This window comes from Cebus imitator, unplaced genomic scaffold, assembly GCF_001604975.1.
Source record: "Cebus imitator isolate Cc_AM_T3 unplaced genomic scaffold, Cebus_imitator-1.0 Scaffold433, whole genome shotgun sequence".
NCBI lineage: Eukaryota > Metazoa > Chordata > Mammalia > Primates > Cebidae > Cebus > Cebus imitator.
Window position 1 is genome coordinate 1,059,875 of NW_016107748.1, and position 25,835 is coordinate 1,085,709.

At 44.3% G+C, this 25,835-nt stretch overlaps 1 protein-coding gene across 1 annotated transcript in view; it reads right to left on the reverse strand.

Moving 5' to 3' along the window:
• Nucleotides 1-25,835, reverse strand: part of PPM1H (protein phosphatase, Mg2+/Mn2+ dependent 1H) — a 298,650-nt gene that overhangs the window by 105,603 nt on the left and 167,212 nt on the right. Inside the window, exon 5 of the mRNA XM_017510193.2 lies at nucleotides 5,995-6,079. Within this exon, the coding sequence (XP_017365682.1) occupies nucleotides 5,995-6,079 (85 nt within the window). The remainder of the gene's footprint in view (nucleotides 1-5,994; nucleotides 6,080-25,835) is intronic.

Below are 25,835 nucleotides of genomic sequence, written 5' to 3' on the forward strand. Positions count from 1 at the left end.
GGACTTGAGTGGACTTCTTTATGACTCAGACATTCTCCTAAGGAGCAAGGCAGAGAGATGGTGCAACTGTCTCTTTTTGACTAAAGCCAGGCTTGCTGGGTTCAGTCACCTGCTGTCAAGGTTAAGTGCGACGCCGGGTGCTGCACCTGTCATTCTGCCCCACCAGCACGCTTGAACCTCCCCAATTATAGCCTCCTGTCTTCAAAGCAGGTTCAGGCTTAAGGACTACTTTTCTGGAGATAACTCCTGAGCAGGAAAAATCCCAGAGAGCCCAGCAGCACCAGGGAAACTGCAGACAAACAGAACCTGGCAAGGTGCTGAGAGCTGGGGGTAGTTCCAAGGACACTGCAAGAAATCACCTCAGATAATGTTGCACTTGTGTTCATCAAATGTGCATTTGAAACCCACGTTCATCTCTTCTATACATTGCCCTTGATGACAAACAGCTGCAAACTTGGATTACTCTGCAAGGACAGAAGTACATTCGTTGAAGATATGATGACACCAGCACATCTTCATGTAATCAAACCAGAGTTTATAAATACGGTCTCGGCAGAATGGAGGGAAAACCGTCAGTCTCACACCTCAGGGCTATGGAGGTCTCCTGAGGGAGATCCATTTCTGGTAGTGACCTGAAACAAGCAGGGGTGATTTCCTTGAGGCCACAACATCAGAGCAGTAAAATCTGTTGTGAAATGTCCATCAACCCAGACCCGCTTCCTTCCTATCTGAGCCTTGACTCTACCAAAGCTTTCTGTCTAGCTTGGTGAAGCCCCTTAAATATTTTATTTCAATCACCCTGGAAACATTAAAAACAAAACCCAGCAACAGAAGAGCAAGGGTTAGTCATGACTGCAGGATCACCAGCTCTCCCTGGCACTGGGGCAGGAGTGCCTGTCCCTCGAACCCCTCACCACACACCTGCCACATTCTGTGTGAACACGTCAAACCCTCAAGCCTGCTCAATTAATCACCCGGCCTGAGAATCTATGAAACAAAGCTCACATTACCCAGAGAGCCGCACTGAAGGGCCCTCTGAGGTCAGAATGCAAGACCGAACAAAATGAATGTGCCTGCCACATCCATCATCTTGTAATCTGCTTCCGGTTCTATAATCCCTGAACGTCCAGACTGTGAATACCAAGAACACTGAACACTCCTCTTCAATGTAGATCAAAATGGTTCATGTAGAAAGGACTCTACCTCCTTCACCAGCAAGAAAATCATTAACCATTTCTACAAGTCAAACAGACCTGGGACTGCAGACATCTGCTCAAATCAGGTGGCTAGGGACCCAGGAGTTTTCATGCCTCTATCACAGATGTTTCTTCATATACCCTAAATATAAAATTTGATTTGACCTAAGAACAAGGAATACACTGTGAATTTTTCAGTGACTACTAACTGGTGAGGGCATGTAAGGAAGATGATACAACTATCATTGTACTAAACGATATCGCAAGCATTCAGGGAATAAATGTTTAAAAAAATGAATCAGTAGGATTACATGCATTTAAAATCGTAACACAGTATACTGTATTTTAAATTACCATGCGATTACTTTTCATTTTACTTTTTGAGCATATGATGAGTAGCTAAAAGGAGGTATTGCTGCCCATTTCATTCAGGAAGAAAGGAGATTCAGAGATACAGTGCAAGGGGAAGCTTGAGGTCATACACAACTCATGATTGGGCTGGGCTGGGAGAAATCCACAGCACATTCCTATTTTCCTCTCGTAGTTGATACTACTTTCCCTGCCTCTCCCCAAGATGGAGTCTTGTTGTCACCCAGGGTGGAGTGCAGTGGCATGATCTCGGCTCACTGCAACTTTCACCTCCCGGGTTCGAGCAATTCTCCTATCTCAGCCTCCCCAGTAGCTGGGATTACAGGTGCCCACCACCACACCCAACTAATTTTTTTGTATTTTTAATAGAGATGGGGTTTCACTATGTTAGCCAGGCAGGTCTCGAACTCCTGACCTTGTGATCCACCTACCTTGGCTTCTCAAAGTGCTAGGATTACAGGCGTGAGCCACCGTGCCTAGCCAACACTATTTTAAAGATTTTACACTATTAATCCCTAATTCCCTCAAATATTTTACCATAAAGATTTCACCATAAGATTATTCTATGCTATGAATATTCTAACTCAGAGTATTTTATGTTCTGATCATTTAAACTCCTGATGTCTGAGGAGAAATGTTTTTAGTTATAAAGTGAACTAGCCCATTTGACTTAGGAGTGAGGATTAAAAAGGATATGGATAGCGTTCTCACTTTTAAAAAATTCAGACATTAGGTTCAGTTCTCTGTACTAATAGTGTCCACACTGATTGTTCAAGAGTGACACCAAAATATGCATTTATCTTAGCAATGTTAGAAATGGCTGCTAAATAAGAAGAGAAAAACATTCCTCTGGTTTGTAGGCCAGTGGGATTTTTGCTACAGCCTGAATGTACCTCCCCAAAGCTCATGTTTTGAAGCCAAATCCCTAATGTGATGGTATGTAGATGTGGGGCCATTGGGAGGTGATTAGGTCATGACGGTAGAGCCCTCATAAACGGGCTTAGTGCCTTTAGAAAAGAGGCTCCGGAGAGCATCCTTGTCCCTTCTGCCACGTGAAGTTTAAAAATATATATATGGCCATCTATGAATCAGGAAGTAGCGCCCCTACCAGACCCTGACTCTACCAGCACCTTGATTTTAGACTTCCCAGCCTCCAGATCTGTGAGAAATAAATTCTGTTGTTTACAAACTACAGAGTTTCTGGTTATTTTGCTACAGCAGCCCAAACAGATGAAGACAGATTTATAGTGGTAAGACTTTAATTCCTCAAACAATAGCGAAATGAGTAGTACTGTGTGTCATAAAATAGTACCGCATGCATTACTTCATTTAGTCCTTACGTAGCCTTCTGAAGTTTTCTGTCCCATTACTGATGAAGAAACCAGGAACCACTGAAGCTCCCTGTGGAAATTACATACACTTACATCACAAAGCTGAGATCTGAAGCCACATGCATCGTATTTCAACCATCCTGAAAGATACCACTGACATTTGGGAATCTGAAAAATGTCAGCATTCCTAACCCTCCCCCAACCAAGTCAACCTCCAAAGTCCATTCTTGTAATGTGAAAATGATGAAATTATTTCAGAACAGAAAGTGCAGAAAGTTAACTTATTATTTATTGCCTCTCGTAGGAAAACCGAAACCTGAATAGGAAAGGGATTTCAGTAAAGAGCAGGAGGTGTGCTGGGCATGGTGGCTCATGCTTATGACCCCCAGCATTTTGGGAAGCTGAGGGGAGGAGACTGCCTGAGCCCAGGAGTTTAAGACCAGCCCTGGCAACACAGTGAGACTCTCCATCTCTACAAAAGAAAAAAAAATTCGCCAGACACGGTGGCGCACCTGTAGTCCTAGCTACTTGAGAGGCCGAGGTAGGAAGATTGCTTGGGCCTGGAGGGTGGAGGCCACAGATAGCCACGGCTGTGCTACTACTGCACTCTATACTGATGACAGAGTGAGACCCTGTCTCAAAACAGAAAACAAAACAAAAACAAAAACAAAAAACAGGAGGCGATGAGGATGGGGTACCACAGAGGCAAGGGAGGCAAGGGCTTCATGCCCTGCTGTGAAATGTGTGGGAGGCGGGCAGAAGAGAAAGGACTGTTTGGTAACGACCTAAAAGTTGACATGAATATTGTTTTTAATCTTTTTTTTTTTTAAGAGATAAGGTCTCACTTTGTCACCCAGGCTGCCCCAGGAGTGCAGTGGTGCAGTCTTGGTTCACCGCAACCTCTTCCTCCCGGGCTGAAACAACCCTCCCACTCCAGCTTCCTGAGTAGCTGGGACTACAGGCACACCACCATGCCAGGCTAATGGTTTTTTTTTTTTTTTTTTGGAGAGGCAGCATTTCGCCATGTTGCCCGGGCTGGTCTTGAACTCCTGGTTTCAAATGTTCCTCCTACTTCCGCCTTCCAAAGTGCTGGGATTATAGGCATGAGCTACCATGCCCAGCCTGTTTTTAATCTTCATTCAGTAAATACTGATTCTGCATCTCCTCTGTGCCAGGTGCTGTGTGCAACCCTAGCTGTATGAGGTGACTAAGTGGCCTGCCCTCCAGAGCTGAGTCTGGAGAGCAAGACAGAGACCTGAATGAGCAACACCATATGCTGAGCACCACCCTGCAGGGATCTGGACGTTGTGGTACAAGCACTGGGGACTGAATCTCTAGGAGGATTAGGGGACACTTTGCAGAAGAAGTGACATTTGTGCTGGGGTCTCAAAGAATGAAGAGGAGTTTTCCTGACAGAGAAGGGATAAAGGCCATCTAGGCAGACCATTATTTCCAAAGGCATGGGGGTGAGAGATCAAAGAAACCGTGACATGTTCTGGAAATGGAAAGTGGTTCTCTGGCTGGAGCACGGGATGCCTGGTGGCAGTGGTGGTGGCAACCATGAGACAGTGCAGGAGATGTGGGCAAGGGCCAGGATTCCAGGTCTGCCAAGAAGGGCAGTCTGCATTCTGTAAACTGTGGGGAGCCAAAGGCTTTTAGACAGGGGAGTGACAAGTGTGTGATAAGGTCACTTGGGTAGCCTTGTGGAATAGAGTGGAGAAAGCCAGGCAGGTGGCAGAGAGGCCAGCTGTAGTGAACTCTACTTGGAGGGACCCTTGCAGCTCAAAGGTCCTTGGTGACCCTAGCGTCTAGCTCTCCACTTCACGAGTGCTAAACGGAGGTCTGGAAAGTTTATGGAACTTGCACAAAACTGTCGGGCTGTTAACACAGCTGGGGCCAGAATGAAGATCTTCTGTTGGCTGCGGTGGGATCCTTTCCACCTGTCTAGACTACCAAAGAAAACGAAGAGGTCTGAAGCCTGGGTTCCCTAGTAGTCCTGGTAGTGGTTTTAAGTTTATCAGCTGAAGACACCACTGCAAAGGTTAGAAAGCAACAGTAGGTGAAAGACTGAAGCACTGTTTTTACCATCATCTTCGATTCCTCCTGTCTTATACATCAAGTAAGTAGTTAAAGCAACACAGTTTATAGAATAAAATGAACAAAAACACAGACAAGGGAACGGAGGGAAAGTGCACAGCTACCTTCTAAATCAACCAAATTAATTAAATCTTGATCACACATACTGAAATGCAGACACGCAAACAAAGACCTTTTAGAGTAGCCTGGATCAATTCTTTCTAAGAGCAGATGGTCACTACTTGAGCTATGCTGTGTACAAAGAAATCCAGTTGGCAAGAAAATATTTCATCCACAAAACTACGATTCACAGGGTTAGTCCCTAGAGTATCTGCTCCAAAGTAACCTGGGGTGATTACCACGGTCACTTCAAACTGAGATTCTGAGCCTAATGCCCTTGCCCCTGGAATCTGGACAGGGAAGTGAGTCTATTCTGTTTCCCAGAACACTAAGCCCTTTCATAATTTCATTCCAAAGAGAATAATCTACATAAAGAACTTATTTTCAGGATAGAAACAGATTTTCTGACACCTGCACCTTTCCCAAAGGGCCTGTAAGACTTCATATCTGAGCATGAAGTAGTGGCGTGTCAGTAGAGATCTTGGAGCTGCCATGTTGGCAAAGATTCTTCCTCCCAATGGGAATCAGACCAAGTTCTCTGTTTGAGTTCAAGTGAGGAGCGGGCCACGGAAGAAGGTATCTGTGTTTTTCCAAACGGCACATCACATTGTACATAAGAGTCATTAAAAACAAAACAAAACAAAACAACAGAGCATACCGTGTCTTCAATTGGTCACAGATGGGAGAAAATCAGCCACAATAATAAATTCGCGGAGGTGGCGTGTGTCGTCACACACGGAGCCAGGATGTGTGATCCAGAAGGTGTGTGTGGGGGAGTTAATACCATATGTCATTTGAATGTGGTGAGCCCGATCCCAAGTCAGTAGCAACATGTTCCTCCAGAACAGCTCTGATGCCACCCCTGATGCCGCTGCACTCTGCCAAGCCTACATGACTCTTACCAGGTACTGAAGTCGTTGGCGCTCCGTCTCAGGGGTAAATTCTGAAGACATGGGGATAATTTCTCCATTTCTGATGATTATGGCCCTGAAATGGTGAAAACGCATTGTCAGTAGCCAATCTCATAAATGCTCTGATTCTGTCACAACCCTTGCTTGGTTCAGATCACACATGAAATGCCAAGAGATGCTTTTGTTCTCCCACTTGCACGGCAGAGTTCACTGTTCCCAGCTCTGGATCCCTCACAACATGGGAGGCATCTCTCTTTTTAGTGTACCGCATTCCAGTTAGCTTATGTTTACTTTTTCTGCTAGGTGGAACTGTGCCTAAATGCTCCAGCACCAAGCATACTTCTTGGCACAAAACAAACGCTCAGTGAATAAACGGATGGATGGATGGATGAATGATGCAACAGTCTTGCTCGAGCCCAGGGTTATCCAGTGGAACCTTCTGTGATCATGGTCATGCTCTTGTCTGTGCAGTCCAATATGGCAGCCACTAGCCACATGTGGGTACTGAGCATTTAAATGGTGGTTAGTACAGCCAAGGAACTGCATTTTTAATTTTATTTCAGTTTAATTAACTTAGCTTTAAGTTTAAGCAGTCACATATGGCTAGTGTTTAATGTAACAGACAGTACAGTTCCAGATTCCCGTTACTCAAACAATCCTGTGGGCCAGCAGCATTGGCTTCACCTGGGAGCTTGTTAGAAATGTAGAATTTTAGGCTCCACCCCTGACTTACTGTATTAGAATCTGCATTGTGATCAGATCACCAGGTGATTCATAAGCATACTGAAATCTGAGAATGTGTGGCCTACACTGTTGAATTTCTAGGGTGATATCCTGGGTCCAGGGGAAAAAAAAACCCACTCATCTCAAGACTCAGGAAACTCATACACTCCAAAAAATGTGTATAAAGAGCTATTGCCCAGTCGAGGATTTTTGAGAGAACAGAGTTGCCTGAGGCAGATGTCTACAGGAGAGGCTGCAGGATCGATAACCATGAGCAACCTTTCCTCGGCCTATTCCCAGCGGTGCCTCCTGTTCTCAGACCTTCTGATTCCAAAGTGGTTCCTGACAGCCACTTTTCAGCTATCGATCGGTTGTGGCAGAATGTTGCCATTTCTACAACAAATGGAAGTGGCTTGGGGAATTGCATTCTGTATGAACCCAACAGCTCCCAGGCATCAGGGAGCTGGAGACCTGAGACCTGACAGGCTTCTCGGTGAGGAGCCACCAACCTGGGAAATGCCTTCGATCAGCTCACATCTGAGTGGATGCCTCCTTGATTCTAGGGAGGCTACATTCTTTGTGCCAAGAAGCCTCTAGGCATCTCTCCCTCCCAATGCAGAGGCAGTCCCTGACTTGGAAACAATCCCTATAAATGGCTGCAGCTGTCACGAGCCCACCCCCAACCCCTCACCACCTGTGCCCTAGTTGCTGCTGTCATAGAAACAGGAGTGGGGGAGTCCAGCCGAGGAAGGAGATGATGGCAAAAATCTTAGGGGCCTTAGAGAACTTATGACTCTAGGGAGAGAAAAAAAAAGCAGAGGAAGATGTGAGAAAATGGAAACGTTTAGGGGAACTGGCTGTGAGAAGATGAGGCCTCTTATAATACTCCTTGCCACTTTTATTATGCTGTCTGAAATATGCTAAGTGAAAGATGCCTTCTTATAAACTTGGCACTTGTGAAATGCAATCACTATCACCCCACCCCCATCAAGGTGTTATCCACCATTCACTAATCAGTGTGAATTAATTCCAATGGTCTTTGTCCTAATTATCAGGTGAGTATGACTATAATAAGGGAGTAGGAGTTTTGACAGGACTGAGAGAATTTGAAAGGGGGCAGGGTCAGGAAATTCTAGGTTTGGGCCTAATCTTACAGGATCTACAGGGCCCCTGAGAATCCCGGGGAGCTGCTGTGATAAATTCCAAAGGTAATCCCCTCTTTCAAGATTCTGCCTACAGCTACCTTTAGCCTTTTCCTTTTTTTCTGCACAGCCCCTGAATTGCAGTGGAGTTCCCAGGCATGGGCTAGGAAGAGCCAGTGATGCCTAATCAGGCCAAGGAAGCGTCTCCTCTAGGACCTGAGTGTCAGGAGCTCGGGGGCCTGGGAACTCCAAAGGCTCAGGTCATGTCTGTCACAGAGCAGGAGCCCAATGAATGTTTGTTGACTACGAGCAGATCAAAGAACTTAGAAGAAACTGTTCCTTGAATTTGAGGCAGGAAGAGAAAAGAACTAAAAGGCAGCAGATGTTCACTTAACCAAGTCACATGGGGTGGATTTTACAGAGGAAAGGGGCCTTCAGCTAGAAATTTGCTGCTCCTCAGCTCTCTTTTCCTCTTCTCTTCCTGACCGGAGCTAGCGTGTCTGTCACTTCCCACACCTCGAGGTTCTCCCGACGTCAGTTACTCCCACTCCTGTATTTCCGACCTCTCTTTCCATTGGATCTCTGCCCACAGAACAAAACCTTGCTAAAACACTCTTAAAATCACGGCAAGAGCAAAATCAAACAAATGATACTCTCCTACTCCAAACTCCACCTTTGAAATGTCCTTTTTTCTTTCCTGAGAACCTAAGCCTTATAAATTGACAATAATCTACATTCAGGAGCTACCTACTTCCTCACCTCCCATTGATCCCTCAGAGGTAAATTAACATCTTGTCTCCTTCTACACCCAGCTACTGTCACCAGAGTCAACAAACGGCCCTTTTATTGCTACAGCTACTGGTCATGTCATTGTTCTGATCTCCCTGGCACTGTCTGACTGCCTCCTAACCCTGCCACCAGGAATACGCCTTCTCCTGGTTTCCCTCCTAACTCCCAGGACATTCTCTCTCTGACTTCTCCCTCCATTCTTTGGTGTTGTGGACTGGGATTCTGTCTCACTATTCTCCCTGGGTGCTGTCACTCCCTAACTCCTCAGCCCCCAAGGTTAGGTTAGATTTCCATCCCCCCACATGTGTTCCCTTAGCCTGGTCCCTCTCCTCATACAGAACTCATCACATTTTATAATTGATTATTTAACTGTCTGCTTTCCATGCTAGCCTGTAAGCCGGACAAGAACCATGCCTGTCTTCATCAACACTGCACCCCTACTGTGGCACACCATGCCAGGCCATTGTAGGCAGGGCTATGTAATTTCAGGGTCCAGCGCAAAATAAAAACACAGGGCCCCTTGATGAAAAATGGAGAATTTCAAGGCGGCCACAGCAGAGCATTACAACAAATGTGAGGCTTCTGAGAGCAGGGCCTTGTGCGGCACACAGGTCACAGGCTCACAGAGAGAGCCCTGAGTGTACACCCTTCATACTTACCGAATGGATAAACAGCTTCAACGATGAATATGCTGGTGACTCCGGACAACCTTTCTAGCACACGCATCTCTGTGCTTGGCCCGAAACAGCCAACTGCCAACAAACAGATCCACTTGGATATATTCACTGGCAGCTCATACTTAATAAGCTTCAAAATTAATGATCCTGTCCCCAGCCCCCTTTCAAATCTGTCTTCTAGCATTCTCTATCACTGAGAACAACACAATTTTCCACCCAGTTACCCATCCCAGCAGACAGACAGCCATGCTAGACTCTTCACTTTTCTCACCCCACATGTCCAAACAGGCACCCAGGCATGTAGATTTCACCTCCTCAGCAGCACACAAATCCCTCTCTTTCCTTGATTCCTGTTAGGGCCTTGGTTCTGGTTTCTATCAGAGCTTATCTGCGTGACTCAGGAGCTCTCCACTGCTTCCTCAGCCCCCTGTTCTGCCCTCCACTGCCTCGTGTTCATAAGGTCACAAAGGTGACGTTAAAGCACCGTTCTCATCACGCCACACCCCCTACCTAAAGCCCTGTGATGGATCCCCAGCTTTTCCAGTTTCCCTCATTATCTGGTTCTTGCCTGTATTTTAGCTTTAGCCTCACTCTTGCTACTTCTTTCACATCTGCTTCTCCCTTCTCATGGCCAGCCCGTTTCTCTGAGTCAGCTCTGAACACCTTCTGTTATCCTCCTGGCCTACCCTCCGTGCCCCTGCTCTGTGACTTCATGACGTCGTATGCCTGTCCGTACCCTCCCCAGTCCTTGCTATGACTGTGGGCTTCCATGGATGTCTTGAACTACCCCGCGGATATTTTCCAGGCAGAGTCTATGCCGCCATCTCTGCATCTCCAGTGCTCAGTCCTTGGCACGTGGCAGACACGTAGCAACTGCTTGCTGATGGATAAGTGATTAAGTGAATGAAGACGGACCTGGACTTGAGTGGATGAACAGAAGAATCCAGAAATGAGGGCTCTAAGTAGGACTTTTCTTAGCAGCAACATCATATAACATATAGTCTGAGCCCTTAAAAATCCATACGCCTTTTTGTTGGTTTTGCAAAAAGACAGCAGGTCTAAGAGGACAATGATCTGGCTGAGTTGCCACCAAGAAGTGCCTTGAAATACAAGGGGAAACAAGGCAGAGCCTTTCCCCTTAAGGGAGGGAGAGGGCAGCGAAGACAGCAGCCCATCACATTTACTTTGTTTTCTAATTTCAAGTTCACACTCAGTGAGGTATCTGCGTTCTGTGACAATATGACTGCTGGGGCAAGCCTAGTTTACTACTTTCTTAAATAGATAATTATATCCAAATCCATCTATGCACAGAACATTTTTCACTTCTGTTTGAACTACCAAGCTCTTCCTTTAAGAGGCATCCATGGATTAAAGATGACAGCGTGTTTGACTGCCAACCTTCCCAGCGCCTACATCGCGATGCCTCTTCCTATGTGATCCTTGGCTTCCTTTTGATCTTTCTCTCTTTCATTCCTCTGATCTTGGGATCAATTTGTCAGAGTGCTGGTCTCCAATCTGGAGTGGGGCAATGAGAGGAAAGGGGTTTCAAAGCGAACGAAGTGCATGTGAAAGCTGACAAATCTCATACTCAACAATCAGTAAAGCAGAGAAATGCCTTTAAAGCTACAGTCTCTCATCACAGGACCCCTGTGCTTCCTAACTTGTATTTCATTATTTTATGAGATGCTTTTCTTAAAGAAAATTAAGAAAATACAAAAATGAAAAGCTGTGGCAGCGACGGTGCAGGAGAGCTACGGACACGCTCTGACCTTCCTTCTGGGGCCTCAGGCCTGGACTTGTGGATATTACTGTGGCCAGAATTTGAGTAACATTCCAGAGGTTAAATGAGACAGTTGCTGGGGTTGAGGTGATTTAATCCACTGGCAGTCACCTCCCACCCAGCACCCCTTCCCATACAGAGGGGAAGGGTCTTCAGCACACTATCCAATATTAAGCTTAGCCTTTCCTTTAAAGACTGCAGCTGAAATTTATAGGACATTAATTTAATTCCAAGTTCACATACATTGGAGGCTCACAAAGACAGCCCTGAGTGTATACATTACACTAGGGAGGCCGAGGCGGGCATTATTTCTGATACAATGAACGGTAAGGTTTAATGTGTTCTTACAAGTCAACTGCAAGAATGGGAGAAAGAGAGGTAAAGCAAAAACATTAATAGTTTTAAAAACTCAGTCCGGGCACCGTGCCCCATGTCTGTAATTCCAGCCCTTTGGGAGGCCAAGGGGGACAGATCACTTAAGATCAGGAGTTCGGGACCAGCTTGGCCAAGAGATGGGTGAAACCCCATCTCTACTAAAAAAAACAAAAATTAGCTGGGTGTGGTGGCGGGTGCCTGTAATCACAGCTACTTGGGAGGCTGAGGCAAGAGAATCACTTGAATCCGGGAGATGGAGGTTGCAGTGAGCCGAGATTATGCCACTGCATTCCAGCCTGGGCGACAGAGTGAGACTCTCAAAAACAAAAACAAAACAAAACACTCCCTCTGGTCCTTGCCCCAAATATTAGCTACATGACAGGATAAAGGTAATTTATTCCTAACCAATTAGAATTTTGAGTTAGAGAAAAATTCCTAGAAAATCCCACTACTTGTCTCTTCTAAGTCTATATTTTGGAGTTAAAAACACATGCCTTTATTTCCCTCGTCTAAATATTAAGTGACTAGTATTACTTAATATTAAGTGTTTGGTGTTGTAGCTAGGAGGGACTAGGAGAGTAAAACAGGGTGCTCACTTCACATAGTAACTTGCTTTTACAATTTCTCTTCAAGGGATCATATCAACTCTTGTTAAATCCCAACTCAGTGTGATGTTCTCAGAGCAGGACTGACATGTGCCAACAGGCATTTGACAAACAAGCAGAAGAAAAACAGCTGAGAAAAAAGATGGCAACTGACAGAGGAAAAATGCAAATGTTTAATAAAGATATGGAAAGATGCTCCATCTCACTAGTCCATGAAAAGGCACACTAAAGTAAAAGCAATACAGAATTTTGCTCATTAGGTTGGTAAACATTCAAAAATATATAGCAGTTTTCATAGAGTAAGAGGAAAAAGTAACTTTCATGATGGGAATGGGAATTGTCACAGCTTTTAAATTGATTACAATTATAATTGCATATCCAGTGGTTCAGTCACTCCATTTTTGGGAACACATTCTAAAGAAATGAAAGACTTAGTACACAGGATACACATACAATCCAGACTTTGACATTATTCACTGGAACAAAGATTGGAAACAGCCAGAATGTTTGTCCAAAGGGGAACTGTTGAATGGACTGGCATGTATTCTATAAGGCATTATACAGTCATTAAAAAAAAAAAAAACAGAGGCCAGGCGCTGTGGCTCACACCTGTAATCCCAATAGTTTGGGAGGCTGAGGCAGATGGATCACTTGAGGTCAGGAGTTTGAGACCAGCCTGGCCAACATGTTGAAATCCCATCTCTACTAAAAATACAAAAAGTAGCTGGGCATGGTGGCAGGCGCCTATAATCCCAGCTACTCGGGAGGCTGAGGCAGGAGAGTTGCTTAAGCCCAGGAGGCAGAGGTTGCAGGGAGCTGAGACTGAGCCACTGCTGCACTCCAGCCTGGGCAACAGAGTAAGACTCTATCTCAATAATAATAATAAAAGTCTCCTTTGTGACTGGAGTTATCCATGATACACTAAGTGAGAAAAGTAAACTGCAGAGTAATGTGTGGTAACCCCGCTTTTGTGAAAACAAAAACTATATATAGAAAGCCCATCTACACAAGGAGTCTGATTCCACACCCAAATCCTGTGTGCGACATTTCAGGCCTGACCACAGGCCATTACAAAGGCTCTCCCCAGCAGGCCTCTCGGGAGAAGCTTCCTTCTCCACACTGGACGTGGGGCACAGTCCCTGCACCGCAGCCTCTGGGAGAGCTGCCACCCGGGACTCAGACCCCCACACCCTCCTGCCTCCTAACCTAGGAGTCTCCACTGAGACACTTCTCCACTCTGACTCAAGTCCACTCCCCGTCTTTCCCCTTCTCCCCCTAGCCCTCCATCCCTCGGCCCACAAAATGGCAAAGCCTTCAGTTCAGAGCTCCAGGCACTGAGACTCCCTCCTGCCAGTGCTGCATGTCATCTCCCAGACCTTTACCTGGTGCCGTCCTATGGGGAAAGTGAACACTGGGGAGCCAGCACTTTCCTCGTTGCCTCTTGCCAGCACTACGGCAGTAAAAGAAAGGCTTGATTGTTACTTTCAGTTTGGTTCACTGCCTAACTGACCACCTCGACACCTGGCGGCCTGATAACATTTAATTATGTTTGAGTGAGCGGCAAGGAAAGTGGAAGTGGGAGAGAAAGTTAATTTTTCTTCTTAAAAATGTTTATTATAATTTTTAAAATTATTTTTTATTCTTTATAGAAACGAGGCCTCACTAGGTTGCCCAGGCTCGTTGCGAATGCCCCAACTGAAGCAATCTTCCCACCTCAGTCTCCCAGAGTGCTGGGATTACAGGCATGAGCCACTGCACCTGGTTCATTTTTCTTTCTATATTTTTGTAGTATTTGATTGTTACAGGAAGTGTGTGTTCCTTTTGTAAATTTGAAGAGGAACCGATTTGCCCAGATTTGGCTATGCAGTCACAGGAGACCTGGAGTCTTCCTGAATGCTGATTCATCTTTGTAATGCTGCCACTCTTCACGGACCCCATGCGCCTCAAGTTCTACCAGGTGGCCCACACACATCTCAGAGGCAGTTATTTGGAGCTCAGGCACAGCGGCAAAACTATCCTGCATCTGCTTCAGGAGCCACTAACTGAGACGCCAGTGACTGAATCTTCTTATAAAAATAAGAACTGGTTAAGCCTAAAAATGTCTGTACTTTTCTACACCACTTGTGCTTTAAGAAAAGGACCTAGAAAAACAGGCTCAGAACTGCCGACAGAAGTATAAGAAGAGCTTCCAAGTGACGGATTAAATGCATGACTAAAGAATTCATCAGCACTTCGACCAAAGGTTAGATCTTGTTAATCTTAGCCATATAAAGAAGTTTAGACCAGGCATGATGGCTCACACCTGTAATCCCAGCACTTGGCCAAGGCAGGAAGATCACTTGAGCCTGGGATTTGAGACCAGCCTAAGCAACATCGTGAGATCCTCATCTCTGCCAAAAATAGAAAAAAATTAGCCAGGTGTTGTGGTGCACGCCCATAGTCCCAGCTACTCAGAAAGCTGAGACGGGAGGATCACTGAAGCCCAGAAAGTCAAGGCTATGATGAGCTATGTCACATCACTGCACTCTAGCCTGGGCAACAGGGCAATATTCTGTCTCCAAAAAATAAATAAATAAATAAAGTTTAAATAGGTTCGATCTTCCCCTGTAGCCTGCGCATCATGTACCAGCCTGATACACATATTTCACTAGGCACCCAAGAACTGACTTGAAACTATGCCCACAGGCTCTGACAGTATACATCCATGTGTGATTTATTCAGTGGCCACAGGGAAACTGTCGATGTGTTCAATCTGTAACACTGATAAAGCAAAACCGAACTAAACCACCCCTCCCAAGTCAATTACTATATTCATTACCTATGGGCTACTTACCACCATGGGGCTGCCAAAGTTCAAGGCCCAGACAGCCACCCAGGAGTCTGGAGGTGGCAGCAGGACAGGAAAGCCACCTCCCCTTCATACATCACTACTAAGAGTAAATAGAGGAAGGATGTCCTTGCTGTGAGGCAGCCAACAGCCAATTACATTTTCTATTGCTTGGGAGATATCTCGCATGTTTAAGGACAAGCAAAACTCAACAGATACTGTTGTGTGGTGTGGTTTCACCCTGCAGAGTAAGGAACTTTCCCCTTCTAGGCTGCCTCAGAAGTGTTCTCCCTCCACCCCTAACACACAGGATGCTACTGGGTTTGAATAGTAGAATTCATTCACACCCCCTCATTTCTAACTTTCACTAAAATGAAATGACATGGCTTCAGTACACTACAGAGCTACTGTGTCATTGGCTACAGCTCTAAATAAAGCTTCAGATTCATGCAAATGAATAACAAATTCTTTCTTTCCTTCTTTCTTTTTGAGATAGGGTCTTGCTCTGTTGCCCAGCCTGGAGTGCAGTGGCTTGATCATGGCTCACTGCAGCCTTGGCCTCCTGGGTTCAAGTGATCCTCCCACCTCAGCCTCCTGAGTAGCTGGAACCACAGGCATGTGCCACCACGCCTGGTTAATTTTTAAAAATTTTTTGTAGAGACGGGTATAAGGTTTAAGTGATTCTCACACGTAAGCCTCCCAAAGTGTTGGGATGGCAGGCATGAGCCACCATGCCCAGCATAAATTCAGTTTTAAGAGGAAGATGAAGTTTGGAGAATCAGTAGGGCAAATGCAGGAACACACTGTCAGCATTTTCTTTGTGTAACCCTCGGAAAGCCTAAAAGCCCATGTTCTGCCAAGGTACATTCCAGAGCATACTTCAGCCCTTCTGCCCTGTCAAGGTAAAAATCTTTTGTCTTAAAACCATACAAAATCCCCAAATTCACAGTCAAATAATAAATAGGTGCTATGGAAACATGGCATGGAGACAATTAATAGCCATAGAGCTTTTCAGCCTCAGTAGAAAGCTTTGCCCATGTGGCAGAGCTACTTCTTCAAGTGCTCCTTCTGCCCTAGACACACAACAGTGACCTCTAACATACGAAGCGGAAGAGAGAAAGAGAAAACACACACACGTGTATATACACACATATATATAGTCAAGCTCAAAAATAAAGGTAGCATCTCTCTGTAGAATAGAAATGGAAAAGAAATCCAAAATCTCCAAGCTGCTGGACTTGAAAAGCAGGTAATTATGTCCAGGAGACCAGTTTCTATGGAGTAAAAGGTTTTAAAAATCCTCCAGGCAAGACAAAGGACAGCAATCAAGCTTATATCTGAAGTCCAAATCCAAGCCAGGTCATTTTACTTGGTTATACCTTGGTTTCTTCTCTCTGCAGCATGGGAACTTGCTGAACAGCAAAGTAAACTGCTTGGAGGCTCTAGTTTAAAAGAGTCTTGGGAGTGCAGAACTCCATTCCCATCTTTAATTCCTAAGCAATCAGCCAACCTTGTAGCATGGAATCTACCCACACATTTGTCAATTGCTTGCTCCATCTTAATTACAATGCATACTAGAGTTTTACCTAAGAAAAAAATATATTATAAAAATATTGACCACCTACCATACGTATTGCAGAGGAACCCAAAATAAAGTAGTCTAGTGTCACTGGCTACAGCTATAAAGAAAGCTTCAGATTCATGCAAACGAGTAACAAATTCTTTCCTCACACGCATATGCCTGAGGAAAGGCCTGCCGTCATTTACCCTTTCTGGGTTGTTAGGGTCTGAGAGTTTACCTGGAAGGCTATAATGTGACAGCCAAAGCCTGAAATGATAAAGACTGTGGGGCAAAGGCTAATTGTCAAGCCCTCCTCCAGCTAAGAAGGTTCATGGCTTTGGAGGAAATTCACATATATGTGAGTAATTGGTGGTAGAAGGCTGTGTGCTGTGGCAGAAACGGCACAGGCCTGGGAATCAGAATTTGTAGATGCCAGCTCCACAGTGGGCTTCTGTTAATGGTCTGTAACTCTGGGCGCTGGTATCCTTGCTGATAACAAAAAGGGGCCGAGTCAGGTGATTTGTTACGCAATTTTCGGGGTTAGAGTGAAATGCTTCTGAAAAGAAGCCTGATACACACTGGGGTAGGAAAATACTGACAAGGACTCCAGTTACTACTTTTCTTCTCAGGAGGTGATAATCACCACAATTTAGATTCTAAGAAATATAAACCAAACTCAGAAGCACCAGGATGGGAGAAGCCACCCTTAGTACCTCTCTTAAATCATCACGGACAAGGAACCTATTATTGAGCAAGGCCCCCAGTGTAATTTCACTGTTGTCATCAGTCCCCTTGGAACGCAGAGCTACAAACAAAAAGGCATTTCTGACACAGTTAACAGTATTCATGGGATGCCCTGATTCCATTACACACTCTTTCAGCTGAAACTGATTCGAAATGCAACATTAAACTGCACGTTTTCAGAATGGAGGAGAAAATCTGGTACAAGGTGACAAAGAGAAACCATTCGGAAAACTGTTTTTGACAGTGTATATCAATTTCAAGGCACAGGGAGGAAGCATCCACTTTGTTCAAAAGCATCAGACCTTGTGGATTGTGTTCAGATGCAGAAGCGTTGTTCTCTTTCAAAAGTATAAGAAACGCACTATTGGGAAAGAAAGCAGGGCAGCTGAGGGACAAGCCAGGGTTACCTTACCATCATCAGAGGATGGCTAGGCTGTAGATGCTAATTAATGGTGCCAAAAACTAGCTCGAGGGAAAAAAATAATCCTAACAGCCTGGAATTAGTTTGGGTGTATTTCTTGTCATTCAATTTTCAGAAGGAAAACTACGAAAGAAGTTTGCAAATATGATGATTCATTTAACAAGACCCCAACCATGCAATTAAGCTCCTAGGCAAAAACCTTCACAAATGATGGTCAGGGAAAAAGAAATTCAGATCTTTAAGTAGCAGTAAAAATAAGTGACCATTCATAGAGCCACAGCTGAGCCCAATGTTCCTTGCTTTCTTCACAGCCAGCCCAATCTGTATTCATACCACCTAGAGGAATTTCTCAATGTCATATTCAGCTACTTTCTGTAGAAACATCTTAGTCTACCATCTTGTATATCAGCAACATCCATGGAAGCCAGCGCACAACACAAAATTTTCCAGATCAGGTAAAAACCTCAGTCATTAATGAAAAGTTTTCAAGTGCATATTATTTCCTAAAAAAAAAAAAAGGGAGGGGGTCTATGTGTTTGTTTTCTGCTTTTGAATTATAGTCTGCATGCCATAAAATTCACCCTTTTAAAGTGATACAATTCAGTGTTTCTTCGTACACTCTCAGGGCTGTGCACCATCACCGTGATTCGACTCCAGGACATTTTCAAAATCTGAAGGAGGACTCCCTAACCCCTGTACTTTTTAGTAGATACTCCCCATCTCTCCTTCCTTCTAAGCCCTGGCAAATACTAATCTAGTTTGTGTGTATGGAGTAATCTATTCTGGACATTTAATATAAATGGCATCATACAACAGGTGGTCTTTATGACTGGTCTCATTTGTGAAACATGTTTTCAGGTTTCATCCATGTTACAGCATGCATCAGTACTTCATTCCTTCTTGTGGCTAAATAATATTCCATCACACGAACATATAACATTTTGTTTATCTATTTATTAGTTGGTAGACATGTGTGTTTTCATTTTTTAAATTATGTATAGTGCTGCTATGAACATTTGTGTACAAGATTTTGTGTAAATATATGTTTTCAGTTTTCTTAGGCATCTACCCAGGAGTGAAATTATTGAGCCATCTGGTAACTTTAACTTTCTGAAGAACCACCATTTAGTTTTCCAGAATGACTGTACAATTTTACATTCCCAATTGGTGGGTTTTCAAACTTTTTCTTAAAGGACTACAGAGCTCAAATTAGATTCAGATCTGAAAATATCAGTGATTTCTTATTCAGCACCCTTTTAAGGGCACCTTGCTAAAAAAAGTTTTGCCTGTATGTGTAGATTTCAATGTGTACATCAATACCTTATTTTTCATTTGCATCGGAGGATATGTATTCTGCTTCTCTCAAGCGCAGGGTCAATATCTAAAATTCACAATTCCGCATGGTCCCCCAGCACAAATGTGTACAACCATTTGTTAAGTGCCAAATCAAGCACATTTTCTTCCTCACGGCAAGTAGCCAGACTGGGCAAAGCCACCAACAGCATTTGTTTTTCTCTCTACCACAGTCTATTTATGAGTAGGATAAATTTTTCTTTTTAAAGATGGCTGTTGACTACAAAGGCTCACTGTTTGTGTGCCAAGACAGGTAGGACTCGCAGAGGCCAGGAAGCAATTTCTTTACTAATACCCTACATTGGTCACACCCTTGTTTGATCTGTGTCCAATTCGGACCTCTTTACTTGAAAAACAGCAATGTGACGGAACAACTGAGCAGGGTCCCAGGAATAGAAGTAAACACAGTTCAAGGGGTGGAAAATGGAAGCTTTGAAGAGGTTAAAGTAATAGTAGTATTTTAGCCTGAGGGAAAGAATGAGAAACAATCTCATCACACTCCCCTTCAAGCATTTAAAATGGATTTATTCAGAGAACAGTGGCTGACCAGTTGTTCATGCTCAGAATGAAACAAACAGGAGGAAATCACATCAAATCAGTAAAATTCTGTGGTTGGAAAAGGGAAAATAATTTCTTGATCTTCACATTATACATTTGACTAAAGCTCATGGATCTCCATCCCTGAAATTCTAAAAAAAAATAAAATAAAATAAAATAAAGGATGTTCCCATCTGTACTAAAAATACAAAAATTAGCTGGGCATGGTGGCGCATGCCTGTAGTCCCAGCTACTCAGGAGGCTGAGGCAAGAGAATTGCTTGAACCCAGGAGGCGGAGGTTGCGGTGAGCCGAGATCGAGCCATTGCACTACAGCACAGGTAACGAGAGCGAAACTGTCTAAAAAAAAAAAAAAAAAAAAAAGATGTAAAGGAGCTCTGCCTGTATTTGCCTGCCAAGAATCTTGAGGTGACCTTCACCGTAGTCTCTTTATGGTGCTATAAATAAGGAACTACATCTGCTGCATGAGGGCAAAACCAGACCCATAAACAATGAGATCTAGACTGTATAATGTACTGAGAACATCTTGCACTGTCCACTGTGGAAGTAAACAGGACCTCTTCTTTGCCACATGCTCCTGTTCAAAATAAATTACATTACTTCATCTGGCAGGGCAGGGAGGCTCATCTGTGGTTCATGGTTAGGTTATATGGGCTAGATGCTGTACACCAGTCCTACCTATAAGGCCTCTCTGGCTCTGCCTGGTAACAGTTAACCCTGTGTCAGCTCCTTACACAGTGAAGGCCTGGGAAGCCCACCTCTCATTCATTGAACGTAACCCATTAAGTTGGGTTTGGGAGCCGGCTATGGTGAAATGAAAAGTGATCAAACCTTGCAGTCCAAAGTCAATTTCAAGCTATGAGCCAAGTATACTGGGAAAGTGAGTTAGTCACTTTGAGAATCAATTTTCCCCACTTGATAAATACCACTTTTTTCAGACTAAATGAGTATATATATGAAGAGAATTTATAGAGTATTAGTGATATTGAATGAATAAATTAAAGAAAACTCACATATAAAAGTCAATAGAATAGTAATTTACTTGAAACTTTGTTATTTTTATATTAAGTGTTTACAGACGGGATCTTAAGAAATTGTACAAAAGAAATAAACAATTTTGTGAACTCCCTTAGACTTTACGAATAAAATGGTTATCCCACATTTTATCATTAAATAAAAATTTAACATTTTAGAGATTTCTCACTGCCATTTCCATTCCTGTGCTCAGATCCCTCCGACATTCCACTGAAAAGAAGGAAGGTTGACAGGGGAGGATTGGGGGCATTCCTGCTTCTCTTGCTCAATAGCTTTGAAGCCTCACTGTGTTCATTAATATTAATGTTAGAGTCTCCTTAACATTTTCCAAGCATGTCCATTATTTATAACTTTATTGTGACAAACAGATATACAGAGGATTCCCACGCCACATTCTCTTTTCCTGCAGAAGTTCTACTCAACTCATAATTTATCCAAGACTCTTACAATTGTCCAAGAAAAATATGAGTCTGAACTAAGTCTGTGGAAACAGATAATTCTTAGAGAGAAAATGTATAATTTTTAAAAAATTATGTGAAAAGTAAAGGAGAAGAAAATGCCTGCAAATCTGCCGAGGTTCCCAGCTTGGACAACGGAGGACAGTGATGCTATTAACACAGAAGCGCCAGGCAGAAGAGCGGGTCCGCAGAAGACACTCCATTTTGGGCGTGTTGAATTTGGGGCATATGCCTGATGTCAGGTGGAAGGGCTAGTGAACATACAGTTGGAAATGTGGGAGTGGTGCTCAGGAATGAGGTCAGGGCCAAAAAAGATTTGTGAACAGTCATGTCTACATGAGAGTTAAACTACAAAATCGAAACAAGTGTTCTAGGGAATGCATATGAAAAAAGGGAAGAGAAACAAAGCTGAGAACTGAGCTAACATATTGAGCGAGAACACAGAAAAATAGGTCTATTTTCTCATCTACCTTCTAACCTCAGCTACCCGGCAAACTCCTCTTCACAGAATAAATCAGTCAATTTAGGGTGGCCTCTAGAGCATTTCCCACGAAACCCACTTCTGAATGAAAACAGCAGACTGCCAAATGAAGATTCCTCATGCTCAAAAGAGTTCAGGAAACACTCTTTTTTGTCACAGGGCTTTTCTGAGTCTTTAATACACTAACGTGTATTGTTGTTCTCCAAAACCAGGTTCCTTTGTAACACTGCCCAGATCTAACTATGGGACAAGCATCTAACATCTTTCTGCCTTTCTACCACGTGTGGGTCAGATTCAGGGACAGATGCACTGGACTGAGCTATAGCTTAGGGATACAGTGGGCTTCATTCTTGGAGCCTTACCCGCTATTCTTGAAGCCTCTGATGTAAAATCAGAACTGTTCTGTTCCCTCTTGGAAAAAGGCCACGACAGGCCATCCCCCTCTGCTTCTACTTTCTTTTTTGAGCGGCACAGGCAGAGGTAAAGAGGGTGAGACAGTGGTGGGGGCTGCCTCAGAGAATGCCAGGTTCTCTCCCCTTCTCTGGCTTTCTCCACTCTGGTTCTTCTCTTAAATAGTTTTCTAGATAAGGGAGATCAGAGCGAGCTCTTCACTTCAACTAGTTCTGACTCAAAGGTTGGGCTTTCTTGTTCCAAATCTTGCTTGATTTTTGTATTAGCTGCCTCTCTGCAATGACCTTCCCTCATCACCAGGATTAGAAGTATTATTTTCCCTGTCACATTGAGAAGGTGGAGAAAAACCACAAGAAAAACTAAGGCTCCAAAACAGATAAAAATACCACAGAGGAGAATCTTGCTGCAATAAAAGTGATCAAATCCTCTGGCTTCAATAGATTATATCTTAGGGCCCCAAAAGTCCTCAAAAATGAGGCTGCTGCAGTATTGTTAGGGATGTGGAAGGAAGGGCAGTGAAGAAGAGATGTGGCTGGGGCCAAATAGCGGAGATAGGCAGATCAGGTCTAATTTTTAACACGGGAACAATGAATTCTGCAATGTGAGAAGGAGACAGGTGGTATCATGTCTTGATAAGATTCTAGAGTAGGCTGGGCACAGCCGCTCACACCTGTAATCCCAGCACTTTAGGAGGCCAAGACGGGAGGATCGCTTAAGTTCAGGAGTTCGTGACCAACCTGGACAACATGATGAGACCCCGTCTTTAGCAAAAATACAAAGTATTAACCAAGTTTGGTGGCATGTGCCTATAGTCCCAGCAACTTGGGAGGGTTGATCCTGAGAGGTAGAGGTTGCAGTGAGCCAAGATCAAGCCACCGGTGTACTTCAGCCTGAGTGACAGGGGCAGACCCTGTCCAAAAAAAAGAAGATTCTAGAGTAGATCATGAAAGAAAAGCTTGTGAGGGCTCCTGAAAGAAAGCAGCAGTCACTGGTGTCTACCTGGGTTCTCCGAGAGAATAAGTCACATCATTCCCAATGCTTCTCCCAAGCTCCTTCCTAAATGCTAAGCCTGCTAAGCCATAGTATTTACTTGGACTTTCGAAATCAACAGTCTTTCATGATCTTTTGGTTGACAGTGAAGAGGAAGGGTTAGTACAAGCAAAAGCAAGCAAATTAAAAACAGTTGAAATTTAACAAAACGAAAGCGTTTCTATCCATGAGGCACTCATTGTGATTCAGCTCTATGTCATGGCTGTCGTGAGTGTGAGGGGGGTTTAAGGATATTATCTTTACACAGTGGTGGCGGTTAGCTCTCTACTATGCAGGTCAATTCAGTTCTGAGAGGTGCCACGTGTGAGCAGGAAAATCATACAAGAACAGGCTAAGGAGAAAAAGGCTAATGCCAGTCATCGTCTTTGGATGGTGAGAATATCACATCTTTCTTTTATTAATCTTGTTGATTTGCATATTTAAATTGTACATAAGTAGCTGTCTGCTCCTCCCGTTAGACAGACAGCTGCATCTTCTCTCGCTTCGCCAGCACATCCCTGAGACACCACAGTGAAGGTGAAGACTGGAGTCTATGGATTTGGTCGTATTGGGCTCCTGGTCACTAGGGCTGCTTTTAACTCTGGCAAAGTGGATATTGTTGCCATCAGTGACCCCTTCACTGACCTCAACTACATGGTCTACACGTTCCAGTATGATTCCACCCATGGCAAATTCCATGGCACCATCAAGGCTGAGAATGGGAAGCCTGTCATCAATGGAAATCCCATCACCATCTTCCAGGAGTGAGATTCCTCTAAATGGGGCAAGGGGTGCTGAGTACATCATGGAGTCCACTGGTATCTTCACCACCATGGAGAAGGCTGGGACTCACAGTGGGGAGCCAAAAGGGTCATCATCTCTGCCCCCTCTGCTGACGCCCCTATGTTCATGATGGGCATGAACCATGAGAATTATGACAACAGCCTGAAGATCATCAGCAATGCCTCCTGCACCACCAACTGCTTAGCACCTCTGGCCAAGGTCAGACAACTTTGGTGTCGTGGAAAGAGGACTCATGACCACAGTCCATGCCATCACTGCCACCTAGAAGACTGTGGATGGCCCCTCTGGGAAACTGGTGTGATAGCCGTGGGGCACTCTAGAACATCATCCCTCCCTTTACTGGCACTGGCAAGGCTGTGGGCCAGGCCATCCTTGAGCTGAACGGGAAGCTCACTGGCATGGCCTTCCATGGCCCCACTGCTAATGTGTTAGTTGTGGACCTGATCTGCCATCTGGAAAACCTGCCAAATATGCTGACATCAAGAAGGTGTGAAGCAGGCACTGGACGCCCCCTCAAGGTAATCGTGCACTACTCTGAGCACAGGTGGTCTCCCGTGACTCCAACAGTGACACCCAGTCTTCAGCCTTCGATACTGGGGCTGGCATTGCCCTCAACAACCACTTTGTGAAGCTCACTTGCTGGTATGACAATGAATTTGGCTACACCAAAAGGGTGGTGGACCTCATGGCCCACATGGCCACCAAGGACTAAGATCACCGGACCACCAACCCTAGCGAGAGCACGAGAGGAAGGGAGAGGCCCTAGCTGCTGGGGAGTCCCTGCCACTCAGTCCTCCACCACGCTGAGAATCTCCCCTCAAGTTTCCATGCAGACTCCCTGAAAAGGGAGGGGCTTAGAGAGCCCCACTTTGTCACGTACCATCAATAAAGTCCCCTGCACTCAGCCAAAAAAAAAGTACATAACATATACTGCATATGTAATCATAGTTTTTAAACAAATGTTTCATGAAAGAAACATGTACATGTACATATTTTGTATATTTATAAATATACAAAATAGACTCCTGAGAGAGAAGAGTCATCACCAACAAAGAGGTAGTCCAGGCAAGGGAATACTGAGACTCAGGTGAGCTGGCAACATTTGGGTACGTGGTCTTGAAAAGGTGAAGAGTATTTATTGAGAAACACAAGGAAAAAGCAGGGGAGGGGGAAAAGAAGGAGGGCGCTGGATCTCGGAGAAGCCAATTGAACGGACTAGGGAAAAGATGATGGCACATGAAAGGCTAAAGAACTGTGGGAGCAGCCTCTAGAGCAAGTTGCAGAGATGAGGAGAGATAAAGCAGGATATCTAACTAGGAACTAGTTGGATCTAGGTAAGCTGACTTGAGAGGCACCTGTAATGTCAGAAAAGATTTAGCCAAAGGCAGCATCTCCAAGGGCTCAAGCGGGGAGCTCTCCTTCCAGAGTTCACAGGGGACACTCAATGCTATGACTGGTCCAGTTGGAAAATGGGGCTGGGGAAAGGGTGGATAACCAGAAAATGGCACCCCCAATGATGAGACTCTGCAGGCAGAGACCCACAGCCAAAAAGGTGCTGAGAGGCACTGTTAGGTCCTTGAGAGAAGCCTCAGTGGGGTGGCTTTTATCCCCGTCCTTCCTCGTGCTCTCGTAGGGTTGGGTTATGAATTTGAATTATCTGAGCGTAGACAGTAGGGAACAGGAAAGGAGGAAGAACATCATGGATAAAATCAGGAGTGTGATTTTTGATACATAAAACATTTCCTGTTTTTGCTGGGATTTGTTATGCCAAAAGTGGAAATTCAGCTTCCTGAAAGAATAGGGATACTTCTGATTTCTATACAAGAAATAGGAGAAATATTTATACTATGGGCTAGTAAGGCTGAAAAAATCTTCAGGTGCATAAAAATATCTTAAGTTCTAGATAAACTATTATAGTTACTTAGGGTTTAACTTCTTTCTCAAACTGTAAAATGAAAACAGAGCAGTTTGCCCTTAGATATTTCATAGGAATGAATAAAATCAATGAAGAGGTAAATTCATTGGAAGAAAATATAGTCTAGTAAATTCACCAGAAATTT